Source organism: Prionailurus bengalensis, chromosome B2 (assembly GCF_016509475.1).
Source record: "Prionailurus bengalensis isolate Pbe53 chromosome B2, Fcat_Pben_1.1_paternal_pri, whole genome shotgun sequence".
Taxonomy (NCBI): Eukaryota; Metazoa; Chordata; class Mammalia; order Carnivora; family Felidae; genus Prionailurus; species Prionailurus bengalensis.
In genome coordinates, this window is record NC_057349.1 from 45,135,909 (window position 1) to 45,162,612 (window position 26,704).

The 26,704-nt window shown below is 38.5% G+C and overlaps 1 protein-coding gene across 1 annotated transcript; it reads right to left on the reverse strand.

Moving 5' to 3' along the window:
- Positions 1–326: 326 nt before the first annotated feature.
- LOC122490460 (patched domain-containing protein 4) lies at positions 327–1,859 on the reverse strand. Its single transcript, XM_043593163.1, has one exon. The coding sequence runs from the start codon at positions 1,857–1,859 to the stop codon at positions 327–329; it is 1,533 nt and encodes a 510-aa protein (XP_043449098.1).
- Positions 1,860–26,704: the final 24,845 nt, after the last annotated feature.

Below are 26,704 nucleotides of genomic sequence, written 5' to 3' on the forward strand. Positions count from 1 at the left end.
CCTTCTTAAGCATTTTATTTTTAAAAGCAGTGAGATCTTTTGGCCTTCCAACGCTTCATTCGTTCGTCCATTCCTTGGAAGAGCTCTAAGATCACATCCCCAAACTTATCTTTAGTGGAGAACAAGGTTGTAAAGAACATTTCCCTCTTCTTTGATTCTCTCTTCCCCCCAGGAAGCGGACACCTTGATGTGTCATGAACAATTCACTCTTGATCTGACTTTCCTTGTTACCCCTGGCCAGCCCAAGCAGCTGAGGAGTGAGCTTTACTCTCCCTGCATCATTGTGCAATACTGGAAAAGAAAAATAATCCATTTGTCTACACCCTTCAGACTGTAGTGACATGATCAGGGTTCTCTTGAATCTCTATGCATTCAATTTCCTCTCTCTCCTTCCGTTTGGCGCGTTTCTTTTTCTTGTGGTGCTTTTTGGAAGGGGGGAAAAAGGTTAGGAACACGGGTAAGATAACAAAACAGTGCAGAAGTGTGCAACCCCCAGTGAGCAGCAAGCATTTGAACAGTGTGAAGGTCAGGTTTGAAGGCACAAATAGGAGGGGGACCAACCCAATAAGAAAAGAAGTAACATTTTGCAAAATGGCTGTCCCATGCTCTTGTAGGGAGCTTTTTATACATTGTGTTCGGGTGTGCTCAGTTGCTAGTACAAATGTGTAAAGCAGTGGTGCACAGTGGTCAATGGCAAAATTTAAAGTGTAGATAAGGCACAAGATAGAAATGCAATCCATGTCGACGTTCCATAGTGTCATTAAGCCCAGAACGCCCAGCTCAATTGAGGTGACACTAAGAATTAGCCAGAAGTTTCCCAGAGGGTGGATCACTAGGAAAAAAGTCAGGATTAACACCAGGAGGACACCAAAGCCTGCAATCAGAACAGGCACCGTGACAGACAAGCCATAATGATCCGTGAACACAAAGGAGGGGTTGAACACGATGAATCGGATGCTCTTTGACAGGGACAGGGGCCTCAATTTTTCCAACACTTCTATGACTTCCTTCTGCTTGTCTCTGCTAGTCCTGGCCACCAGATACAAGCGAGAAGCGATAATATTGTTTTCATCCCCTGCTTTGGAGAAGATGATATCATTTCGAAAATGCTGGAATTCTGGCTTTTTTAAAAATGAACTTTGTAGGACACTGATAAAGTCACTCTTGTTACTGGCACTGATGTTGCTAACTTTCAGGAACTGGTAATACTGCTCCACCCAGGACACTGCAGTGAACCCACTACAGAGCCTCCTCAGATCCTCCTGGACGCTGCTGTTCCAGTACTCCAGCGGCTCGTAGATGTAGAATCCTATCACCGGGCTATAGTTGCTGAAATATTTCTGCTGAACCATGGCGTAGGAAACACTCGGAGAATCACTGGCTAGTAGATTGATGATGTTGGCCCTGTCGCTGATCTGCAAGCACCCCATGAAGGAGAAGGAGGCATAAATAAGATAGAGGATGACGACAAACGGCTTCACGTAGATATTGGTAATCCATTCGTTGTAGTGTTCGCGTAGGAAGTGCTGAATAAAATGGTGCTGGTAGGGGTTCGTCTCATGATGGGATGTCTGTTGATGCCCGTCACTCATCACCGTCTGGAACCACACAGGTTTTCGGTCCAGGTACTCCGCGGAGGGGATCTTACAGCAAAAGATGCTGTGGTAGCGGTTTTGCTCTAGTTGGCCCGCGAAGACCAGACAGGAGCCAAAGAATGAGAAAATGTAGAAGTAGTTCAACAGAATGGAGACACACATGTTCTGACAGAAGACCTTCACAGCCTCTATGTTTGTGAATGGGCTGGCACCCATGCCAAAGGTAATGAAGTACAAGGAGCTGGTCATGGTATAGGTGACCATCACATCAGAATAGGCATCTGCAACCCTGTCTTTGAAGGGTAAATTCTCTCTTGTTCTGCGCCATCCGGACAGAAGCTCAAACACTCCTTTAGTTCCATGACCTAGTTTTTTTTAGAAAAGAGAAAGAATCATTGTTTTTATTTCCTCCTATGGCTCAAGTGAGCTCTTTATAGACTATCTATGCTAAGCAGCACTTTATACTCTAATCTTCAAAATGCTATGATCCTCGTATCAGGGTCTCAAAATCTGAGTTACGCAACAGGATATAGTTAGTCTGGGTGTCTATTTTAGCGAAGTCCAAGTTAATCGGTGTTCTGGATAAAATTAAACATGTACTGTCTGTCTTATTAATTTTACAAGTCGTAAGTATAATTGACATTATTATGTGATTCCCACCCCCACGCCCCCGCCCCAGACACATGCTGTCTCCCTAAGTGGATCGTAAGTTGTAAATGGCAGGTACTGTTATTCATACATCTTCAAATGCCCCACTTCAATTGACGGCTCGATCAATTGATGTATTGACTGACAGTCCCTAACCTCCATTTCAAGCTGACTTATGGGCTGATTTAGGAAATTATAAGATGATTTTAAACACTTAAAAATCACTTAAAATTGATTTTGCAATGTTTAATAATCTGCTTGGTGGCCAAATGGCTTAGAAACCAATTCTTATAGATTTGATTAATTAACATTGGGTGTGAATTGAAAAAATCTACCAGGTCGCATAAAAGACAGGGGAACCTTCAGAGAAGAGATCATAGCAAGTATTTCCTTTGGGTTCCTCACAGAGCTTTTATTCACACAGTATGAACGCTAACATTTACTTCCTTAAAGTGGATGTGGAATGTTTATTTTTAATCAGCTTCTGTGCATTCTTTAATAGGCGTAAATGAGCAAAAGCTTTATTCCACAAATATTACTTGAGCACCTGCTATGTACCAGATACTGTTAGATATTGAACTGCCACCACCCTCTCCGCTCCCCACCTTGCCTGCTTCTTCACCCACCCCAGGCATTTAAGAGCTCTGAAGATACCACCACTTGCTTCCTTACCAGCCAAAGCAGAAAACAGCTGGGAAAGCTGAGGGACTATGCTATACCTTCAATTTCCCTCTTTTTCACTTCCCTGAATTAGCTCTGTCAATTACCATCCACAATGTACCAATTGGTAACTTTCTGACTGAGAGAAAATCTTCATGCATCACTCTTGCCCTTGTAGGCAAAGCAATACTACACACAAACCTTTTCTATGAATGGATACAAGCTGTGCTTGGGCTCTTCTCCAAGAAATCCATTAGAGGAGGATGTAGCTTAAAGGCACAAAATGACCTAGTTCAAGAAAACTTGGAAAATGGACTTTGTGGGACACCTAGATATTGGAGCAACTCACCTAGCAATGCTTTAACAAACATAATGGCTGAGGTCTTACTATAATCACTGATCTTGTGTTGTTGATAGAGTTGCTAATTGGCGTACATAATTTTCCCCTTTGTTACTTTTATTTGGGACTACAATGGGCACAATTAAAAACCATTTCTCAGCCTACCTTTCAACTCGAGGTGGTTCATATGATGTATTTCTGGGTAATATAACTGATAGTCACCTAAGGATGCTTATTAGAAAACCAGAGGCTTTGCGGTAAATGGTATCATGGAGCCACCAATAAGAGCCATGGCCTACCGTCCTTTCTAATTATCTTTATTTTTATTTTTTTACATTTATTTATTTTTGAGAGAGCACTAGTGGGGGAGGGGCAGAGAGAGAGAGAGAGAGAGAGAGAGAGAGAGAATCCAAAGCAGGCTCCAGGCTCTGAGCCATCAGCACAGAGCCCGACATGGGGCTCGAACACAAAAACTGTGAGATCATGACCTGAGCTGAAGTCAGATGCTCAACCGACTGAGCCACCCAGGCGCCCCTCTAATTATCTTTAAAGAGAACCCAATCTCTGCTTATCTAAGCCACTGTAAGTAAGGTTATCATATACAGTTGAACTTTTTCCTAACCAACAAAGCTTTGTAGGTGAGTTAACATTTACTTAGACCTCTTTTATGAGGAGCTAAGAATTCTTGCTTTATAGTTAATTTGACTCTAGTATTTATAGGTTTAAATATATATAATGCTAATATTTGATTAAAAAAACATTGGTTCATCTCTTTTGGGAGTTTTTAAAATTAATTATTAATTGTTACTGCATTGGGGTTGTTCTTATCCTAAATATAAATCTAGTGACTCTCCAAAGTTCTCTCTTCTGGGTCTCCAGTCAGAAAAGATAAATTTATCCTAGCAAATAGAAAAGATTAGGCAAATTGCATTTATGTATAAGGTAAGTTTTTTTTGTTGTTGTTATTTTGGAGGCAATGATCTATTACTTATTACATTTAATTACTAGCTCAACATGTGTGTGCATTGCATTAGGTCTATAACTCTTTAATTTTTTAAAAATGTTTATTTTTGAGAGAGAGTGAGAGAGACAGACAGACGGAGTGTGAGTAGGGGAGGGGCAGAGAGAGAGGGAGACACAGAATCTGAAGCAGGCTCCAGGCTCTGGGCTCTAGGCTCTGAGCTGTCAGCACAGAGCCTGGCATGGGGCTCGAACCCATGAACCATAAGATCACGACCTGAGCTGAAGTCAGATGCTTAACCGACTGAGCCACCCAGGAGTCCCAAGTCTAATACTTCTTAACATCATTAATTCTTCATTTCTATCTTCTGCAAGACTCCTTGACAAAACAGAATACTGGCTCTTTCATTCCCTTGACAAAAACATAATATTAGAATATTAGCTGAAGTAATTAAAAGAATTCTTTTAATTAGAGCACTTCTCTTCTGAAATGAGGACTCTTGCTATCTTTGTAGTTATAAGGGGGAGAAGGCTACATGGGGCTACAGCTAAATTTGGCTTTCCTTTACTAATGGTCACTTTTGTGAATATTAGGTACACTATGTAGGCCAGATTGTTGCTTTATATAGTACAAAGGTCTGTATGTGTGGGAAGATGATGCTAAACTATATTAGGTTAACTAACCACTTTAAGTGTGATAAAGTGAAAACTGAAAACATAATTTCCAAACTTTGTTTGGAGAGGACATTTTATCCCATTCATAGGTTTGGATATTTTACAGACTATTCCTACGGGTAGGAATCATTTGATTCTCACCATAATCTGGCCATTTCCTTGCTGGTCTAATCTATGACCTGCTTCAGCTAGGGTAGTCTTTCTTCTCACCATGAACCTGCCCATGATCGGTCTTAAGTTCTTAGTTTTATTCATGCTTTTTTCTCTGTCTTGCAATACCTTCTCCTTATCGCTGGTCATATGGACGTTTTGTCCATCAATCTGTTAAGTGTCAGCTCAGTTCTCTTCTTTGCCAGGAATTCATCTCCGACAATTCCAGACATATTGATTTTTTTTCTGTTCCTTAAAGTCTTACTGCACTAATTAGTTACTCATTTTGGCACAAAACCATGTGCTGTTCTGCTCTGGAACAAAATGGTTTTCCTAGGATATGTTCTATTTCTTTGGTTAGACTGCAAATTCTTCAAGGTCAGGGAATACATTTTATGCTTCGCAGAACAATCTGGCAGAGTTATAGATGCCCAGAAGATGCCCACTAATCTCTTATTGAATTAAATCAATTCTTGATTCTAGATGGGTCATAAAAATGTATTTTTTCATTACTTATTCTAAGATTTATTATGCATCTTTATATCTACATTGTGTCCAGAAGTATACATTTTTCATTCAATTCAACCCAATATGTATTTATTTTGACTTGTTACACATGAGTACCTAAACTAGTCAATATATAAAACATAAAGGTAAACAAGAAACACACTATTTTCCAATATCTGTCAGACCAGAAGGTCATTTTCACTTGGGTAATTCTGAGACAGAGATTATAGATATGAATTTTATAAGCTCTCCTGAAGGATGTTCAGAAGAATTTCCTGACCTCTACTAACTAGATGTCAGTAGCACACTCCACAATTGTGAGAACCAAATATGTCTCCAGACATTGCCAAATGCTGACTGGGGGACAAAATTGCACCCAATTGAGAATTACTGGTGTAGTTAAAAAAAAAAAAGTACACACACAAACACACACACACACACACACACACATATGTATTTTAATCACCTTTTCCTGATTGTAAAAACAGGACATACTTCCATCAAAAAAATTGGGAAAGATGGAAAAAATAATGGTTCAAAGTTATTTTATATTCCTGCAACACAGATAATTGCTGTTAACAATTTCGCATATTTCTGCCAGTTTTGCATGTATACAAGTATGTATTAAACTTATCCATCCATCCATCCATCCATCCAGATTGGTAACTACTTAATTATCTAACAGAACAGGGCTCCTGTAAAGAGAAATTAGAATTTGGGATTACTCTTGTCGCTATCCAGTTGTCCTGTCAACTGTGGGAAGCCTGTTTCCAAACCTCTGCAGTGTTTTCTCTCTTGGTTTCTTACTTTTGACTTTGGGTTCCATTCTGAGGCTAAAACCATTTTTTGAACATCTACTCACTTGAAAGAAGCCCAGCTATTTCCCATAGCTTTTTAAAAGTGTGTATTCACTAGTTTTCCACACTTGCCAAGGGTCCTATTGCAATTCAGACAAGATACCTGAAATTAAAGAAAGTGACCTACCATCACAGATGATGATGATAGTGTGGCTTGCCCCACTGGACCACGACCTGAACTAATTCTATCGTATTTCCTTTTGGTGCCTTAGTGCTGACAGTTTGTTGTTTCTCTCCCATTCCTGCACAAATCCTTAATCTCCACCTAAGGCCTCTGCTTTATGAACCACTCCATTCGAGTTGCTGACTGGTGAGAGACATAGACGTGAGCCGTTAACTGGATTGTAAAGAATAACCGGAATTCTTTCTAAGTGGAGATGAATGCTATGGACTGTGAAAACACACCTGGTTCTTTCTGAGGGATCAGGGAAAGCTCCAAAAGTTTCTGACACATAGAGGATGATGCAGTCTAGACTGATGGAATAACATGAATTCAGGCACAAATGCCTGTAAATCAAGAGGAGGTGGTTGTGGTTTGAATATTAGCTTGTTGGTATAGCCGGTTATGCCATTGCTGGAACAATGCATTTACTATTTCAGGAGATGACTGCCAAACTTTGATCATGATTTCCTTCAATTATTAGCATATATTTGCAAACTATATTACAATACCATAATAAGCGGCTCGACTGGGATAACTAAGCTTTCTCTTGGCAAAGTTTCATGAAAAAACAGAGAACTCTTAAAAATGCTTTGGACAGAGTTGGAACCGGGAGGACAATTCAAGGAGGGCAATGAAATAAAAGATTTGAGTGTATGTGTGTATATTTAATACTCCAAAAGTCTTCAGCAATGTTGTTGGAGACCTCTTTCCGAATGAAAGCAAAGGGAAGCCTTGTGCAATAACAAGTGAAACTTACATGACACCTGGCTAAAACAAAATCTGGATATTGAACCAGCGTTTGATTAGTATTAGGAATATTACTCTATTTGACAATAATTTAACAATTTCTCCTATTTACAATGGATAAATATGACAAAAAAATGAAGATTATGTGGATTCTTCTTTTGGTCATGGTATTGTAGGTCAGCCAGAGAGAAAATTTTGAATGGTTAAAATTTAAGAACATACACTTTTGTTACCAAACAAAACTGATTTCAGTCATAAATGAGCTGAACAATATTCAGAATGGGTTGTAATTCCCTTGAGCCCGAAGTAATCACTTTACAGACAACTAAACAGGACTTCTAAAGTAAGACAGATGTTCTCTGAGAACAGATTCCTTCCCACATTTAACAACATTTCTCTAAACTCTTGTATTCCAGTGTAAATTTCCATACTGTGATTGTACCTACAGTGACTTAGGAAAACTCTGGTGACAGGGCTAGGCCTCAAATGACTTCCTTCAAAGGAAGTATTGTTCATCAGTAAATGCAATACAAATTTGACAGTTTCCATGTCAATCCCAAACCCAATCTCTCCCCAAACCAGAATTCCAAAGAAAATACTTTTAACAAGGATCAAATCTAATCAGAACTAATTGTAACTGATTCAATTAGTACTCCCTACTGGGCTTTTCTTGATATATTACTTTAATAAGCACCATCTGTGGGCTTCTAATTCTTTCTAATCAGCTGAATTAGAATTCTCTTCATTTGCCTCGAGGAGATGTACTAGTGGGCCTCCCTTTATACTTGAATATGTCAAGCCTTCTTCAGGTCATGAGAGTTTGATATCTCTGGTTTCAGCAACATAAGAAATAAGGCAAAAATAATATTCCTTCTTATGATCTGCTCCAGAGAAATCTTTTTATTTCTTTAATCTCATTTATTTATTTCTTTAATCTCATTTATTTCTGCTTTGGTTGGCTATGTTTTCAGTAACTGTGTTTGTGGAAATCACCCTTAAGCTCAGGTGGAAAAGCATATTTTGATTTTCTACTGGGCTCTCAGGCTAGGTGACTTCCCAATACTAATCAAATGAATAAATAATGAATGAAAAAAATAAAATCCAGCCAACTGAGCCAGTAAAGCAGCTAACAGCAGCAACAACAACAACAGCAACAACAATAACAACAACTCCACCCCCCCCCCCCACCACCACAAAATCTGGATATTGAATCAGCATTTTTAGTTACCATTCACCTGTTCAGCATTATATGGGATACTCATCCATTGTTCCTTCTGTTAGTTGGCTGTTCCCGCTTATATTTTAAAGATACCACTCAAACATGATCTCATCTCTAATATCTTCTGCTTGCCCTCTTCATCCCTAATTCACATGCTTAGAAGCCTCTCTGCGTTCCAACACATATGGTAATGTCAACTAATAAAATTATCCATCGGTGTGCCTGTTTTTTTTTATGTAAGTCTGTAAGGCCCCGACTGTCTAAGGTAGGCACTATCTTCTCCATTTTTATATTTCAATTATTTGACACTAATTGGCGCTCCATAAATTTTTGTGAAATTGAATTGGCCATGATCTGTGTCTAGTCTTAAAGATATTCTTAAGGGGCGCCTGGGTGGCTCAGCCAATTAAGCATCTGACTCAGTCTCAGGTCATGAGTTTGAGCCCTGTGTTGGGCTCTGTGTTGACAGCTCAGAGCCTGGAGTCTGCTTTGGATACTGTGTCTCCCTCTCTGTCCCTCCCCAACTCACACTCTGTCTCTGCCTCTCTCTAAAGATAGATAAACATTAAAAAAGATATATTTTTAAGTGTGCTTACAGTGATTATTACTAACAACTCTATATTTAGCATAAGTGTCTGTGAAATAGAAATTCCCTCATTTTACTGAGAAGGGCACTTGAGTGTTACCTTGGTGGTGATTCTATGGCAGAGGCAATGATAGGTATCAGTGACGTTCAATTGCAAAGTAGCATGTAATTCGTTAATTTGGTTCAGCGTTACAAATGTCTGAGAAATGGAATATCAAATTAAAAAGCTTGTTCTAAATTGTTATTTGGCAGGGTAGAAATGATTTTGTAAAGTACTCCTGCTCCCTAAGAGGTGGATTTTTTTAGACATTTTCTAATCCTCATAATCTCTCACCTGGAGGTGGTGATCAGTGTGTATTTTAGACTGACTACTTTTAATCAATGTTCATCAGAATAAACAGGTGATTATCAAGCTCTATACACAAAGGATGGCCAGGGCTCTTGCCTTTTGATACCTATATAGCCTAAAAGACATAGAGTAGGATGTTATTTAACAGGAATTTTTTTTTAAAAAAAAATGTTTAGTTATTTATTTATTTTGGGAGAGAGAGATAGAAAGTGGGCAGGGGAGGGGCAGAGAGAAAGGGAGACAGAGAATCCCAAGTAGGCTCTGCACTGCCAGCGTGGATCCTGACGCGGGCCTTCAATAGGCAAACCAGGAGATCATGACCTCAACTGAAATCAAGAGTCAGAGGCTTAACAGGTTGACCCAACCAGGTGCCCCTCAACAGGAATTTTCTTTTTTCTTTTCTTTTCTTTTTTAAATATGAAATCTATTGTCATATTGGTTTCCATACAACACCCAGTGCTCATCCCAACAGGTGCAAGCTGCTGTTGCCAGGGGCATATTTGATTGTTTTACCTGAAACTTGTGATGGTGTCGTGCAATGGGGGTGGGGCTAGCTTCATATTACTGTTAACCAGGAAGTGACTTCTCTTGAAATGTCCCCATCCAGGCTAAAACGCATGGTAAAGAGGCACCATATTGCAATGAAAAGAGGAATTAGAAGGAATCTGAACAGCCACTCTTAGCACTTAGTAGGAGGTTAGAGGATTTTATTAGGTTCCTAAGGAGGAAAAAAATGGAATTTAGTAACAGATTCTTACTGTATGTTTTTTCAGAGCTGTTGTGTATTTTATACATATCCTAATGTATAGAAAAGGGCATATAGTCTCACTCCAGAGTTGCATTCCATCATTTTTGCTAATTTATTTTGTAGTTCTACATAAAGTTGAATGTAAAGAATCTAATAAGTGTGTGTGTGTGTGTGTGTGTCCTCACATACACATGTGAGTATATGTAGATCTCAATATACATATGAGAGAGAGAGAGAGAAAGAAGGGGAAGGAAATAGCAATAGAGATAGGGAATGGGATTGTTTCAAAACCTGGTGACTATTGCAGCTAAAGTTTTAATACTCAGAGTGGGCAAAACTAGGTAGACAATGTGGTTACTAGCACATCCCCAGAGTTAGATTGATTGAGTTCAAATCTCAGGACCCTTTCTTCGTAGCTCTGTGACCTTGGGCAGGTTGTTTTTTTTAAACCGCTCCATATTTCAGTTTCCTCACCTATAATGAGATAACAATGGGGGCTACATCATAGGATTGTTATCAGTTTCAGATAAGTTAACATATGCGCTTGGCACACGGTAAGTGCTCTATTGAATGGAAAAATTTGGTGCTGGCAACAGCAGGTTGTTTGCATCAAGAACATTCCAAATCATTTGCCTTGGAACGCCACCTTCTGAATGCAGCTTGGTTTTTGCTATCTTTACCACCACAGCTGAGTTGGCTTTTGGGGGGGGATCCCCAGTGCTCTCTTTTCAGCTTTTCTTGCTGTGGCGCCTCCAGTGCTGCCAGAAGCTGAAGCAATCCTGCAGAGCCAGCGTGCATACGATGGCTTGCTTTCTCGTCCTCTCCCTCTTTCTGGTATTCCTATTCAGGGGAAAAAAGACTACAAGCAAGCTATTTGTTTTTTTCTCAATGCTCTCCATGTCTTTCAAGTTCTATGAAATGAAGATACATTGCTTTTGAGAAAGAGAAAAGCAGCTGTCAAGTTGGCCTTGGGTGTTGCCAGGCCCTGGTCTGGCACCCACAGTTAGGCTTAGCGTTGACCACAGACAGTCTAGTCTAGCAGAATTGCATCAGATAAGACCAGTCTGACTGAGATGAATTGAGATAAAACAATACCACCTCATGATTATGACCGAATATAAGCAAAACATAAAAACAAAACCAAAAAACCGCCATAAAATGGACCAAACACCTTCTAATGTCAAGAATGGTAGGAGTGATTGCTGTTTCTTTGCCAATCACAGTTTAGTCTTCATCTCCTGGTCTTTAGTCTGGTCTTCTTGCCTTCTAGGTGTCAGTATTATTAAGATAACTGATCACAGAATTATCCTCTTTTCTTGATAGTGACCAACCGTGCTGTCTTGAACCCTCTTCCAAATCACCTAACACATGCAAAAATCATATAAGTCCATTCTAATACCTTATTCCTGAATTGTTCCACAGTCCCCAATGGTATGTGTTCTTCCTCAATGTAATGAGTTGGTTAATCCAAATTTCTTCATTTATAGTAGTATTCCTGGTGGTCCTTGACTGGGGGGGGCATTGGCATATTATTATGAATAGGTGTTTTTGGAAAACAAAATAAGTTAAAGCTTTTGTTGTTGACTTTAAGTTGATTTCTTTGAGTTTAGGAGTTAGAGCAGGAGTACTGAGTCAGAGTTAAGCCCTGGAGGATTTGAATTTCCAAATCAAGGGATGGCTTCCTGGTGGAAGAAGTATTTTGGTTGTGTTCTCAGTGAAAAAAGAATGCCAGTTGGGTATATAAATGGGAAGATGTTCTGAGGAAGATAACACAGATATTAATACAGGAAAAGCAAGGAGCAAGCAGTCATGTGATACTAAGAAATCATTGTTTTAAGCAAAGAAGAGCAATTAATGGAACAATGAGTGGTCAGGCTGAAAATCTTAAAATTGTTAAGAGAAGTGAGTTTGCAGTTTAGAAACTAAACACAAGCATATGCCTAAAAAGTCAAGACCTAGACTAAGGAATCATATGGAAGAAAATAATAAATACAAGAACTTGTAAGAATGAATGAAAATTAAGATATAGTGTTTATTGAGCGAAAGACATTTAAAGAACAAAAATTAGTTAGAAGAATTAATTCATTCATTTGGAGGACATTTCCTGAGTGCCTCCCATTAGGAAAATATGGTCAAATGTCATCTTTCTGAAGTTTAATAACTCCCATTTGTCCCACTTGAAAACCATATCACATCCATGTGTCTGAATTTATCAGTTCATTAATTATAAGCTTTGGGGATCATCTATCCTATAAAGAGTAAAAGTGGTGATAAATTAGGATTTCTGTAACACCAAGATCTGGAGAATGATTTCAAAATGCCTGATTCAATCATTGGGAAACATGTTTGAAATAGAAGTAATCTTACTTAGCAAACCTAAATTACGCATAGCTTTAGTTTCCTAATAAATATCACTCAAAAGAAATCTTCAAAGTTGTAGCATGAATTCTTGAAAGAAGTGTAATGTTTCAGAGGGCAAGTTTTCTGGGAGCATCCTTGAGTGTTTTGTGACTTTTTTTTTTTTTTACCAATGAAGATGAAATAAAATATCCCATGTGTTGGAATTTCTCTCTGAACAGAATGGCTCAAAGCCAGTGGAAACTCAATTAACCAGAAAGCCCAGAAATTGGATCATTTGAATAGCCATTAAATTAATCAACCAGAACTTCCTTTTTGATTCAACTTTTATTGGTTGATTAACTTTATTGGAGAAAATCTTTCTAAAATGCATTAGACTTGTATTACTCTTCTGTGTTCTGTCCTAAAGAAAGGAGGGAAGGAAGGAAGGAAGGAAGGAAGGAAGGAGGAAAGAAAACAGTATGTGTACTCTAGAGTAACACATTTTGGTTCCAGTTCTGGCTCTATCACTGTGTGATGTGTGATGTGGAGAGAAACAATTAGTTTAACCTCTACATGTCTCATTTTCCTAGTCTAGAAAATGGGGATAAAAATGGCACCTATTTTAAGGGGCAAATAAGAAGATTAAATGAAATAGTAGCTATAATGTGCTTACAGCAGTGCCTGGCACACAGGAAGCACTCAGTGAGTTAGCTATTGTTATTTATTGAATAATACTCCACAGGATCATCATTTCATTATGCGCAAAAAATCAGGAGGCAGTATTGCATATTGGTTAAAGCATTACATGCTGTGTGGGTTTGAGCTTCCTCACTACCATCAACTAGATGTATGACCTTGAGCAAATTAACTCCATGGCTGGATTTGGCAATCTGTAAAATCAAAAGCATAACAGTAGCTGCTTCAAAGGATTGTTATGTTAAAGGAAAAATAGACCCATGGAACCCTTAGTACAAATATCTGGCACACAATTCGTGCTCCCACAAATGCTAGCTATTATTGAAGAGTATTATGTAGTTGTAGAAGTGTGGGAGTTTGGATGAATGTGTACCAGGCTTAGAGAAAAGTTTAAAAGTTCTCTTCTCTGATTTTTATTTTGAAACTTGCCTCTTTTTTTTTGTCCTTAGAAGTTAATTGTGGAAAAGCACTGATTAATAAAGGGTTTTAGTTAACTAGATTCAACTGATTGTGGCATTCCTTGCGTGAGTGTTCTTATTCAAGGTTGCTAATAGAGTTGCTCTCATTTAGCAGGAGGGAAGCTGAAAGGGAGCTTTCCAGACACTGTGTGTTTCTGACTCACAGAGGGAACCCCAGTCATTTCCAGAAGGAGAACACAGCAGAGCTGCTGGACAGATGCCTGAGTTCCATCAGTCCAGAGAGCAAAGAGACCATTTGCAGACGGCCCTAGAAATGACAGAGCTGATATTATTTGAATGTATCCCTGATGAATACAGCCTTCCTTTTCAGCTGAGAAGGAAGTTTTCTAGTACTTTCTAGTACTTTCTCCACTTTTAGTGGTCCACAGCTTAGCTTGGCTTTGTCATAGCATGAATTTATAAATAAGAGTTACATCTTTTCTGCTTCTTATTATAACACTTTCTTGTTAGGTGTTAATTCTCAAAGGCAGGGATAGAGGACTGTGGGTCATGTGGATAGTAGCCTGGCAGAGGGGGTCCTGAGTATAGGCTTTTGTGTTCATGCATAGCTTCAAACTTCAGCGATGTTATTCCCTAACTGGATACCTCCATGGATACTCTCCATGTTGGCTTTCTCACATGCAGAGCAGAGAATGTAAGCACCTACCTGACAGTGTTGCTCAGAATAACAAATAACAAATAACAAATAATAACAAATAAGGTAACCCACATAAAATGTTTACCACAGTCCTTGGCACATATCAAACACTCAGTAAATACTAGCATCACTTTTTGCTTATGGGTAAGCGTTCGTGTGGGGCTTAGGCTTTGTGTTCGTTGTTCACTACAGCACATGGCTGTTTCATTCTTGAAGTTATCAACAGAAATGACAGTCATGATAACACGGCAGGCCACTAAACATAGCTTCAGTGAATGAAAATTGTAGGAAACACTTATTGCCTCTTGTGATAAATCTTACTCCTTTCCATCTTGATAATCCCTATGGACTTTGTCCAGCCCATTTCCATTAGGCAAAGATTCATCAAGAAACAATCATGAGAAGAACATCTGTTCTTCATGAGAAACAGATGAAAATTCACCCGGATTGCTATGACTATAAAACAGCTAACTGGACTCTTGGGGAAGGATGAGTTTTGGCCATGTGACCGTTAGAAAGTTTAGGGAGATAATCTGAAGGTTTCGAGCTCTTTGAGGTATATGAAAACTCTAGGGCTATTCTAGCATTTATAAAAAAAAAAAACAAAAAAACAAGCAGGCCCACATTATTTATTTCCAGACCATTTTCACTTATAATTGACTGACAACAATTCAGGGCTCAGAAATAGTACATAAAGAGCTGATGAAAGAATATCAGCAGCTTGCAAAATTTATTATCTCTGACACCTTCTGAGATTTTTCAAGAGGTAGACTCTATTAACACTGGTAAGGAATCTTCAATAAAATAGCACAGCTCTCAAAGAAATTGATCAACTAATCAACAGATATAGAGGAAGGACCTACCATATTCAAGTTGTGGTGCTACACGACAGCACACAGCTTTACCCTGATGAGTGTATCTTTCTACATACCCAACAAGTGAACATCCTGTCCAGATACTTTTTGAAATTTGGAAAGTTCCTCCATATTTAGAGTCGATGTTAGTCACCCCAAAATTTCCAAAATCTGCTACTAATTGTATACTTTGGAACATATGGCAGTTGTTCTGCCACATACGCAATAATTCAAATATTGGAGACGATAGCATGGAACCTTCCGTCTTCTCCAGGCCAATCATCCCATTACTTTGACTCTTCCTCTGATGACATCTGCAGAGGACTCAATTTGAAGAACTGTATAGCAGTAAAAGTGCCTTGAAACCAAGGACCGTGTCTTCATTTTTGTTTGTCCCTCGGTACCTACCAGTGTCATAAATGCAGCAAGTACTTAAAGAATATTTTTTGAGTCTTGTGTTGTTAAAGTTTTGTAGCTAAACATGTGAAGTTCAAAAGCAGGCTGAAGCATTACAGGGAGTGGCAGATGGTAAGTCCTGTGATCATCCCTTAATTACAGTTCGGGAACACAGCAGAGGGATTGATATCTACATGTTGTCAATTATTACACGCATTCCATCTTCTGTACTGTAGTGGGTGATGACATTCTACTAAGTTGATGGCAAGGGTGATTTTTGTAACAGATGTGGTCAAGTCAATATTGTACAAAGCCTGTTTTCACCAACTATGGAGGTGCTCAAAGGCAAGATCTATTTCTGTCTCATGAGGCAGAGTATCCTAGGAATGCTTCTTGGATAGGTTTACAAGATCGGCAAATAGCTAATACATGTAAAAACAAAACAAAACTAAAAAAGACAGATTTTCCATACTAGCTCACCATGCAGCATGGCAGGCCTAATTTGTCAGTGGAGTTGCTTGACATTTTAGATTTATACTAGGAAAAGGAAGTTAAGCTTCATGCAAATCTACAAGTGGAAATTATTTCTGTATTCAACTTAAGGAGTTAGTCTTCTATGAAAATAGAAATGCTTCTGGGAAGATTTACCTTGTAAACATAGTGGTTCTTCATTCTTTTGGCTGAATGAGTTTGTCATATCCTTTCCTAAAACAGATATGTGTTGACAGAATAGGCTGGGTACAAAGGAAGGAGCCACTGATGAGCAGATGTGCACAAAGGGGATCCTGAAGAGTATCACTGTATATGAATTCCACGAACCCTTCATTTAATCATTAGGAAATGGAGTTTCTGAAGAATCCATGATATACAGCATTTACAAAGTGATTTTGGTAGTCAGGACCAGAATCTAAATCTTTGGTAGTCAGGACCAGGCTAAATCTTTAGCTTCTCACCCCAGTGTGAGTAAACTGATCTCGAGAGCAGTGACTGTGTTCTTTGGTTCTTTGATTCTTATGTAACCATTTCCCAAGGCACTACTTGGCACTTAGTAAATATTTATTATAAAACTGAGGACTCAGTGGGTACCTCTGATCTTCTAAGATTTCTGGTGTTCTAGTGTGTTGGGGAAGGGATACTTACACTTCATGTTTCCAAGAAGAGGTAACTACAATCCATTCTAATTTGGATAGCGCTGGAGAGAGTACTTGTATTAATAAGTAAGGAGGGTCAGAACTTGCCCTCAGCTTTCTCATTCCCTACTTTTCATGTTCCCATGCGTAAGTGGCTTCCATCCAATATCATTTGGATAGTGCTGAATAGTATATTCCATTTCTTCCTTTTATGCTTTAATCATTCCTTCAGGTACTGGGAATAGCTGATCTGATGGTTGGAGCCTGATGATAATGTACCAGTAGGTTGGCTGCTATTCCTCTAAAACAAGAAATAAGCTGAACCCTATTTCTCTACCCTGCACTACTTATATTAATGAATGAGTAAGGAGGGTGAGGGCTTGTCCTCAGTTTTTCTTTCCATGTGGAAGCACTCCTGGCCTTGTTGTTCTAATGGGAGGCCATTTTTTTTTTTGATTGAGAGAGAATCATTTTATTTTATTTTATTTATTTATTTTTTAATATATGAAATTTATTGTCAAATTGGTTTCCATACAACACCCAGTGCTCATCCCAAAAGGTGCCCTCCTCAATACCCATCACCCACCCTCCCTTCCCTCCCACCCCCCATCAACCCTCAGTTTGTTCTCAGTTTTTAACAGTCTCTTATGCTTTGGCTCTCTCCCACTCTAACCTCTTTTTTTTTTTCTTCCCCTCCCCCATGGGTTTCTGTTAAGTTTCTCAGGATCCACATAAGAGTGAAACCATATGGTATCTGTCTTTCTCTGTATGACTTATTTCACTTAGCATCACACTCTCCAGTTCCATCCATGTTGCTACAAAAGGCCATATTTCATTTTTTCTCATTGCCATGTAGTATTCCATTGTGTATATAAACCACAATTTCTTTATCCATTCATCAGTTGATGGACATTTAGGCTCTTTCCATAATTTGGCTATTGTTGAGAGTGCTGCTATAAACATTGGGGTACAAGTGCCCCTATGCATCAGTACTCCTGTATCCCTTGGATAAATTCCTAGCAGTGCTATTGCTGGGTCATAGGGTAGGTCTATTTTTAATTTTCTGAGGAACCTCCACACTGCTTTCCAGAGCGGCTGCACCAATTTGCATTCCCACCAACAGTGCAAGAGGGTTCCCGTTTCTCCACATCCTCTCCAGCATCTATAGTCTCCTGATTTGTTCATTTTGGCCACTCTGACTGGCGTGAGGTGATACCTGAGTGTGGTTTTGATTTGTATTTCCCTGATAAGGAGCGACGCTGAACATCTTTTCATGTGCCTGTTGGCCATCCGGATGTCTTCTTTAGAGAAGTGTCTATTCATGTTTTCTGCCCATTTCTTCACTGGGTTATTTGTTTTTCGGGTGTGGAGTTTGGTGAGCTCTTTATAGATTTTGGATACTAGCCCTTTGTCTGATATGTCATTTGCAAATATCTTTTCCCATTCTGTTGGTTGTGGGAGGCCATTTCTTAATGTTGGTCTCCAGTACCCTCTTCTGACAGCAACTGGATTTGTGAGGAAAACCACAGTCTTCCATGCAATTGGCTGCTAAGGAAATCTTAATGGGAGTGCCTTAAAGACCTAATTCTCCTTATAGGAAGGAGAGGGGGAATCTAGATTTAGGATTCGTTAGGCAGAGATCCCCACATTAGACTCTGGTACAATATAAGGTCTCCATTCTTTGGAGACTTTGGGAAATACCATCCCTCCATTTATAAGGATGAAAATTTGACTCTTGTTAGGCTCCTTGGGTATATATTCTCCACTGCATGGAACCCAGCAGTGGGGAAGGTTGATTGATTGAGATGACTGATTTCCACACATTACCTATGACATGATCACTGAAAGAATATATCTTTCATTTAATAGTCTGGTATTAGTTATACAGTAGGCATATCATAAACACTCATATCAAGGCTGCAGTTTTCTTTCTTATTTGTTATTTCATCCTTCCAAAATGGCATTTTATTTTCTAATTTTTTTTTTTTTAAATTTTTTTTTTCAACGTTTATTTATTTTTGGGACAGAGAGAGACAGAGCATGAACGGGAGAGGGGCAGAGAGAGAGGGAGACACAGAATCAGAAACAGGCTCCAGGCTCTGAGCCATCAGCCCAGAGCCTGACGCGGGGCTCGAACTGCGGGACCGCGAGATCGTGACCTGGCTGAAGTCGGACGCTTAACCGACTGCGCCACCCAGGCGCCCCTATTTTCTAAATTGCATTTTTATTTAATTTTTCTTTTAAGAATCATAGACTGAATGCAGGACAATTGTGAATTAAGCACAGGTTCTTTTTTTTGATGTTTATTTATTTATTTTGACAGAGAGGCAGAAGACTCAAAGAGTAGGGGAGGGTCAGAAAGAGAGAGAGAGAGAGAGAGAGAGAGAGAGAGAGAATCTCAAGCAGGCTCTGTGCTGTCAGAGCAGAGACTGATGTGAGGCTTGTTCTCACAAACCATGAGATAATGACCCGATCTGAAATCAAGAGTCAGATGCTTAACCAACTGAGCCCCCCAGGTGCCCCTAAATTGCATTATAAACCATCATAACCCTGTAGCTAAAATTTTTGGTAAGTTACAGAGTCTTTTTGGCTAATATTAATTTTTAAATATCTCTGTAAAGAGTATCATTCCCATTATTTGACCTGACCCCATGCTTTTCAACTATTTCCTCTATTCAGTAATTAGGCAAATCTGTAAAGCATAGATTATGTCTTAGGAATTTTCCTCATTGAATAAGAATGGAAGCATGGGGGGAACATGGGGTTAACTCTACGTTTAGCAGAAGAACTTCTCAACAGTAGTGCTGGAGATTCAAGGTCAGTTCAATGTGCACATGGTACCACTCACATTTCTTTCCAATGGCTGTTTAAAAAAGAGTAAACACAAAGACCAGAGCGAAACAGCAATGAATTCATCAGCTTGCTTAGGATACCAAAGGCTTCTACCTTTTAACCCCATGTAGACATCCTTCCAGTTAAAAGCAAAGTCACTTCAGGAAGGCATGCATCCCTTGCAAGAGGAAGGAGGGCATGCCGCTGAGGGGAAATAAAGAGGAGTAAAAACAAGGGAAGAAAGAAAGGAAAGAAGAGAAGAAATAGGGGGAACAGAAACAAGTTTCCTTTTTTGGTCCCTACTGGTACTGGGGCCATTGGACATCAGATTCTCCCTATTTCTCCAATAAGAGAGAAAAATCCCTGGAGAAAAATCCAGTGAAGGGTTTGTATGAATAAACAGAAATATTTCCTCCTAGATTTTTTTTTCTTCAGGAGAAGACTAGGAGTATCCATAAGTGGAAGAGTTTTTGCTCCTACAAGAGACAAGAGATTAAGTCCTGACAAAACATCAAAGTAAATACAGGTCTAGAAGGGCCTCTCCCCCTTTATAGCAAGGCTATATAATACTATATATGACACAAATCCTGGGATTGTCAAAGAGTTTCTCCCATGTAATATGCATAAATACTTTTTATTGCTTCTCTGTTGTTCTTATCAATTTACATATTTTGCCAACTTCCTGAAGCAATATCTGACATCTCTTTGCTCCTCAATACCTGAGCTTTCACTCTACTATGATCATTATAGGTACTTAGGGAACATTGTTGACAAACTTGATGATCAAGTACTTTTCCTGATTGCCACCAAATAGGACGTTATTTATGAAATGGCTGTGGAAACAATTGTAATCTATCATGCTCCATAAATGTAATGTAGGCATAAAAGTGTAAAGATACTAAAGATTTCTGAATTAAAATCCATCCTGTTGGGTACAGAAAATTAGTCTGGGATCAAACATTTGCTGAAATAACTTTGCATGTTCTAATGGGGTTTCCAAATTAAGTAGAAAAAAAAAAAGAAATGAAGGCGAACCCCTCCTTGTAACAACCTTATTGAGATATGTTTCGTACAATCCACCCACTTAAAATATACAATTTAATGATTTTTCATGTATTAAAGAGTTGAGCAACCATCACCACAATCAATTTTAGAATTTTTCATCACCCCAAAAGAAACCCCATACCAGTTAGTGGTCACTCTCCATTCCCCATCTTCTCCCCCTAAACCCCTAGTCCTAGGCAACCACTAATCCACTTTCTGTCTCTATAGATTTGTCTATTTCATGTAAATGAAATCATATAATAATTTAGTCTTTTGCAACTGGATTCTTTTACTTAGCATAACGTTTGCAAGGTTCATTCATATTGTAGCATGTATCGGTACTTTATTCCCTTTTATGGCCAAATATCATCCCACTATATGGCTACACCACATTTTATTTATCTCTTCATCAGTTGATGAGTATCTGCTAATATGAGTCAAGCTGCTATGAACATTTGTGTGCCAGTTTTAGTGTGGGCACACGTTTTCATTTCTCTTGAATGTATACCAACGAGTAGAATTGCTGGGTCATAATTCTATACTTAGCCTGTCAGGAATTATCAGACTCTTTTCCAAAGCACAGACACCACTTTACATTTCCACCAGCAATGTATGAATGGTTCCAATCCCTTACAACCTCATCAACATTTGTTATTTTGTTATTTGTTACTGTCTGACTTTTTTTATTTTGGCTATCCATGTGCTCATTGTGGTTTTGATTTGCCTTTCTCTAATGACTAATGATGTCAAGCATATTTCATGCTTTTTGGCCATTTGTTTATTTTCTTAGGATAAACATCTATTCAAATTCTTTGCTCACATTTTACTGGGTTATTTGTTTTATTATTAAGTTATAATAGTTCTTTTCATATTCTGAATATATGTCAGATCAGATATGTGATTTGGAAATAATTTTCTCCCATTCTGTCAGCTGTCTTTTCACTTTCTTTGTGGTATCTCTTGAAGCATGAAGTCTTTTAATTTTGAGAAAGTCCAATTTATCTTCTTTTTGTTGCTTTTGAAATCATTTCCAAGAAGACTGCTTAATCAAGGCCATCAGAAGTTACTCCTATGTTTTCTTCTAAGAGATTTATAGCTTTAGCTTTTCATTTATGTCTGATCTATTTGAGTTAAGTTTTACTTATATATAGTGTAAGGAAGAAGTCCAGCTTCACGATTTTTCGTGTGGATATCCAGTTGTTCTGGTATCATTGGTTGAAAAGACTGTTCTTGTCCCACTGGATTATCTGGGCACCTCTGTCAAAAGCCAAACCACCACAAATGTAAGAATTATCTCTTGAGTCTCAATTCTATTCCACTGATCGATTTGTCTGTCCTCATGCCAGTACCTCTGTGTCTTCATTACTGCTGTGTTATAGTCATTTTCCTGATCTACGAACATGGAATGTTTTGCTGTTTACGTAGGTCTTTTAAAGTTTGTTTTCAACCGTGTTGAATAGTTATCAGAGTACAATTTTGCACTTCAATTCCTAATTATTTTATTCTTCTTAATGTTATTATAAATGGCATTGTTATCTTAATTTCATTTTTGAATTGTTTATTGCCAGTATGTAGAGATAGATTTGATTTTTATATATTGATCTTGTATCCTGCAATCTTGCTTAACTCATTTATTAGTCCCAAACATTTTTTGGTGGATTCTTTACAATTTTATATGATGAAATCATCTTATCTCCAAATGAAGAAGTTTTGCTTCATCCTTTCAATATGACTGACTTTTATTTCCTTTTCTTGCCTAATTGTTCTTCCTGTAACTTTCAGCACAATATTGAAATGATTTGGTGAGAGCAGACTTCCCTGTTTCTGATCTTAGGGAAAAAGCATTCACCATTAAATACGCTGTTAGCTTTGGATTTTTCATAAACGCTTTTCATCATGTTAAGGAACGTTTCTTTCTATTCTTAATTCGTTGAGTGTTTTTATGACAAAAGGGTTTATCAAATGCCTTTTCTGTGTGTATTGAGACGATCATGTAGTTTTTGACTTTTATTCTATTGATACGATGTTTTACATTAATTGGTTTTTAGATGTTAAACCTCCCTTGCATTTATGGGATAAGTTCCATTTGGTCATGGTGTACAATCCTTTCTATATGTTGTTGGATCTTATTTGTTAATATTTTGTTGAAAAATTTTGCATTTATTATTATTATTATTATTATTAGTTTTCTTTCCTTCTGGTATCTGGTTTTGGAATCAGGGTAATACTGGCCTCCTAGAATGATTTGGGAAATGTACCCTTCTCTTCCCTTTCACTTTCTTAAATGCAAAAACTGTTCCTACCTCTCATGTCTTGCCAGGACAACCTCCTTCATTTTGTTGATAAATTATAGCATATCTAAACTTCCTCATCAGTCAGTACGTAGGAAAGTACCTATGTGATTTGAACCAATTTATTCTAATCACCAAACAGTATTTATAATGCTTCCACATGATTTAAACCAATTTAGTTTTCCCACGAGAGAAGTCAGGTGGGAGATAGAGATCGAGATGGTGTGCATTGCAGATGTGTAGCATTAAGCACTGGGAGGAAAGAAATGCCTGGAGCAGACTTGCCCTCTAAGAAGCAGATAGATCGGTTCTAAGATGAGAATAAAATCTCAGGATTTCACAGATCACTCTACTTGTGATTAACACTATATTGTTTCCTACCTTTTAGACTCTATGAGAGGAATCTTCATGTTTAATCTTTGAAATTGTGCTTTAGTTTCCTCCTTCCTAGCAGAGGATCCCCCCACCTCCTTCCTTCCTTCGTTCCTTTCCTTCCTTTGTTCCTTCCTTCCTGTCTTTCCTTAGAACTGCATTTCTAAACTCTTGTAAACTCAGTGGCAATAACTCACTGATGGCTCAAAAATAATACAAGGAGTGCTTGGGTGGCTCAGTCGGCTAAGCATCCAACTCTTGGTTTGGGCTCAGTCATGATCTCACGGTTTGTGAGTTCGAGCCCCTTGTTGGGCTCTGTGCTGAAGGCGTGGAGCCTGCTTGGGGTTCTTTCTCTCCCCCTCTCTGCCCCTCCCCTGTGCTCTCTCTCTCTCTCTCAAAATAAATAAACTTAAAATAATGATAATAATAATAACAACAACAATATGAGCAGGTCAGGAACTACAGTTAAAGTGTTATTTTCTTAGTTTAGCTCTTATTTTGACTTAACTACTTGAAGACATTGGGGAATTAAAGATTTTAAAAACAACAAGAACATGACCAGTAACCCAACAACCTGTCTGATTCTTGATGAATTAACATTTTCTGGCTCTCCTCTTGACAGTAGGTTTTACTGAAATGCTCAATGTTAAATGCTGTAAAATTATTATCCTTTAATACCTAAATATCTGCTGCACATTAATGTTTCTTTTTAAAAAATCAAGTTAACAAGTAGTTAGTGATGGTAAATGTTGGGGTTTGGGAGCTAACAGTCAAGAACGAATTCTTGTAACATCTTCGGTACAAAACGGTGGTTTTATTAAAGCATGGGGACAGGACCCATGGGCAGAAAGAGCGGAACTGGGGTTGTGAGGAGTGGCTGATTATACACTTTCTTTTTTTAAAAATTATTTATTTATTTTTTATTTTTTAATATGAAATTTATTGTCAAATTGGTTTCCATACAACACCCAGTGCTCATCCTAACAGGTGCCCTCCTCAATGCCCATCACCCACTTGCCCCTTCCTCCCACCCCCCATCAACCCTCAGTTTATTCTCAGTTTTTAAGAGTCTCTTATGGTTTGCCTCCCTCTCTCTCTAAGTTTTTTTTTTTCCCCCTTCCCCTCCCCCATGGTCTTCCTTTAAGTTTCTCAGGATCCACATAAGAGTGAAAACATGGTATCTGCCTGTCTTTCTCTGTGATTATACACTTTCAAGTTGAGATAGGGTTAGGGATAGCATAAGTCTGTAAGGAATTTGAAAACAAGATTTCCAGGACCTTGAGGGGCTAGCTGTTGTTAGGAAAAAGTCATTTACTGCTGTCTGGTAAAACCTTATTCTTGAGACCCTTCAGATGTGTACCCGTGGGCCATATGTTTAGAGGATGGTCCAACATATGTCTCGGGGAGCAGAGATAAGGGAGGATTTTTTACAGATCCTCAGGATCCTGGAGGTTGGGCTAAGTCAAGCTAAGGTTGCCTTTTGCCTCCAGCAAAGCATTAGCATGGAGGCAGCTAAGCTCCTTGAGGAAGGTGACTCTGCCCGTCTCAAGTACTTGTCACTGGGCTGTAAGTTTTTAGGAAGTTTAATTTTTCTTCTATATTTCTTTTGCCTTTGTTCTCTACATCATTTAGTAACTTGTATGCTCTGGGTATTGAGTGATTAGAGAGGAAAGTAGGTTTAGATGCCTTTTTTATTCTGAGGGGTTTATGATCTCATTGAGTGAAGGCTATATATTTAAGAAATACTTAAATAAGAATTCAAGATGCTTTAATCCAGGCAAGCAGGCATTTATTTTTTACCTACGGTGTTCAAGGCACTGAATATCATTTAGAGGTGAAACTATTGGAGCCCAGGGAAACAAATACATGGGGAAATTGAAATGAAGGGAATGATTTTAGAACTCAGAAAATGATGAGCATATTGGCCGACAAAGAAATGGGAGACATTCATGATTTCAGCCTGAATATTAATTAGCAATCGTTTTCCCTTCCATTCAAAGAGAGCAGCCAATTAAAAAAAATGTCAACTACTTTGATTTCCTTTTAATCACATATAAATACATTCAAATGCTATTCTTTCTTTGTCTCTTTTGATGGGGCAATCGTCAAATATGTCTTAACTTGAGCCAATTTCATATGCTCAAAAGTAACCCACAAACACTTTTGAATCTCAAAAAACCTCAATGTTTTCCTTTGTTCCAAAGTACAAACGAAACATACTTCATATAGTGCTTTCTGTTTAAAATTACAGAAATGAATTGTTTTTCTTGGAGCTCTAAGAAAAGTTTTTCTGACATTTTTGTGATCCATGGGAGAAGGGTCTGGTCAGAGCATTCACAAATAACCACAGAATTGAAGCAAGACTTCTCCATAGCCAATTTCTGTGCATGCGTTTAATTGAAAAAAAAAATACATCTGCTTTTTGAGTTTTGCAACCTAATTTCCCTCCCTCTAGTTCTATCCAGGCAGTGCAGACAGACAGTTCAGAGGAAGTGGCTAAAATGAGACTATGAAGCATTCTTAATTTGAGCGCAGATGAGCACAATATATGCAAACTTTTTCAGCTCAAAATTTGACAAGTTTTCTCACACACACTCAACAGGAAAAGAAAAAATTACTTGTGATGGTGTTTTGCTTCGGCGCAGAAGTACCTATGAGGAAAGAGGGCTTGCTAATTTATTCATTCTTTTAGTCAATATATATTCATTAAGTGTATAAAATGTACTAAGCACTATTACAGGCATTAAGGATACAGCAGTGATCAGGGCAGAGGAAGTCCTTGTTCTCATGGGGTTTATATTCTAGTGAAGAAGACAAATAGTAAATAAAATAGATAAGCGCAATATATAACATGCTATATGTTGATGAATCAGGAAAAACTTAAGCAGAAAAGAGGGGTTGGTTAGGTGTGTGGGGTGGGAGATTTTAGATAGGATGTCTAAGAAAAACCTTACCATAAAGATGACTTTTGAAAGATGTCCAGAAAGAAGTGAACATCCTGGCTGTATTATCTTCAGGAGAAGTCTATTCTAGGCAGAGGAAACCTTGAGTACAATGGCACTGAGGCAGGAACCTGCCTGACTTGTTCAAAGATAACATCTTAAGGCCAATGTGGCTGAAGTGGACCGAAAGAAGGGAGGATTGATTATTAATAAACTCAGAGAGATAGATCATGGTGAGGGACAGACAGAGCCTTGCAGATCACAGTGCAAACACTGGCTTTTATGTGGAGCAAGATGGGGGACCATTGGCAAGATCACCTAGAATTCTGGGATAAGAATAGAAGGCAAGGGTGCAAGTGAAAAAAACCCAGTACCAGTTAGGAGGCTTTTGCAATAATCCAGGCAATAGAGATGTGTTATCTAAAGCAGTGACTCTGATCACTCAGTACAGGGGTTGGCAAGCTACAGCTTGAGGGCCCAAATCAGT

Coding starts and splice junctions, on each gene's coding strand:
- LOC122490460 (XM_043593163.1), bottom strand. CDS start 1,859: ATGGTCACCTATACCATGACCAGCTCCTTGTACTTCATTACCTTTGGC.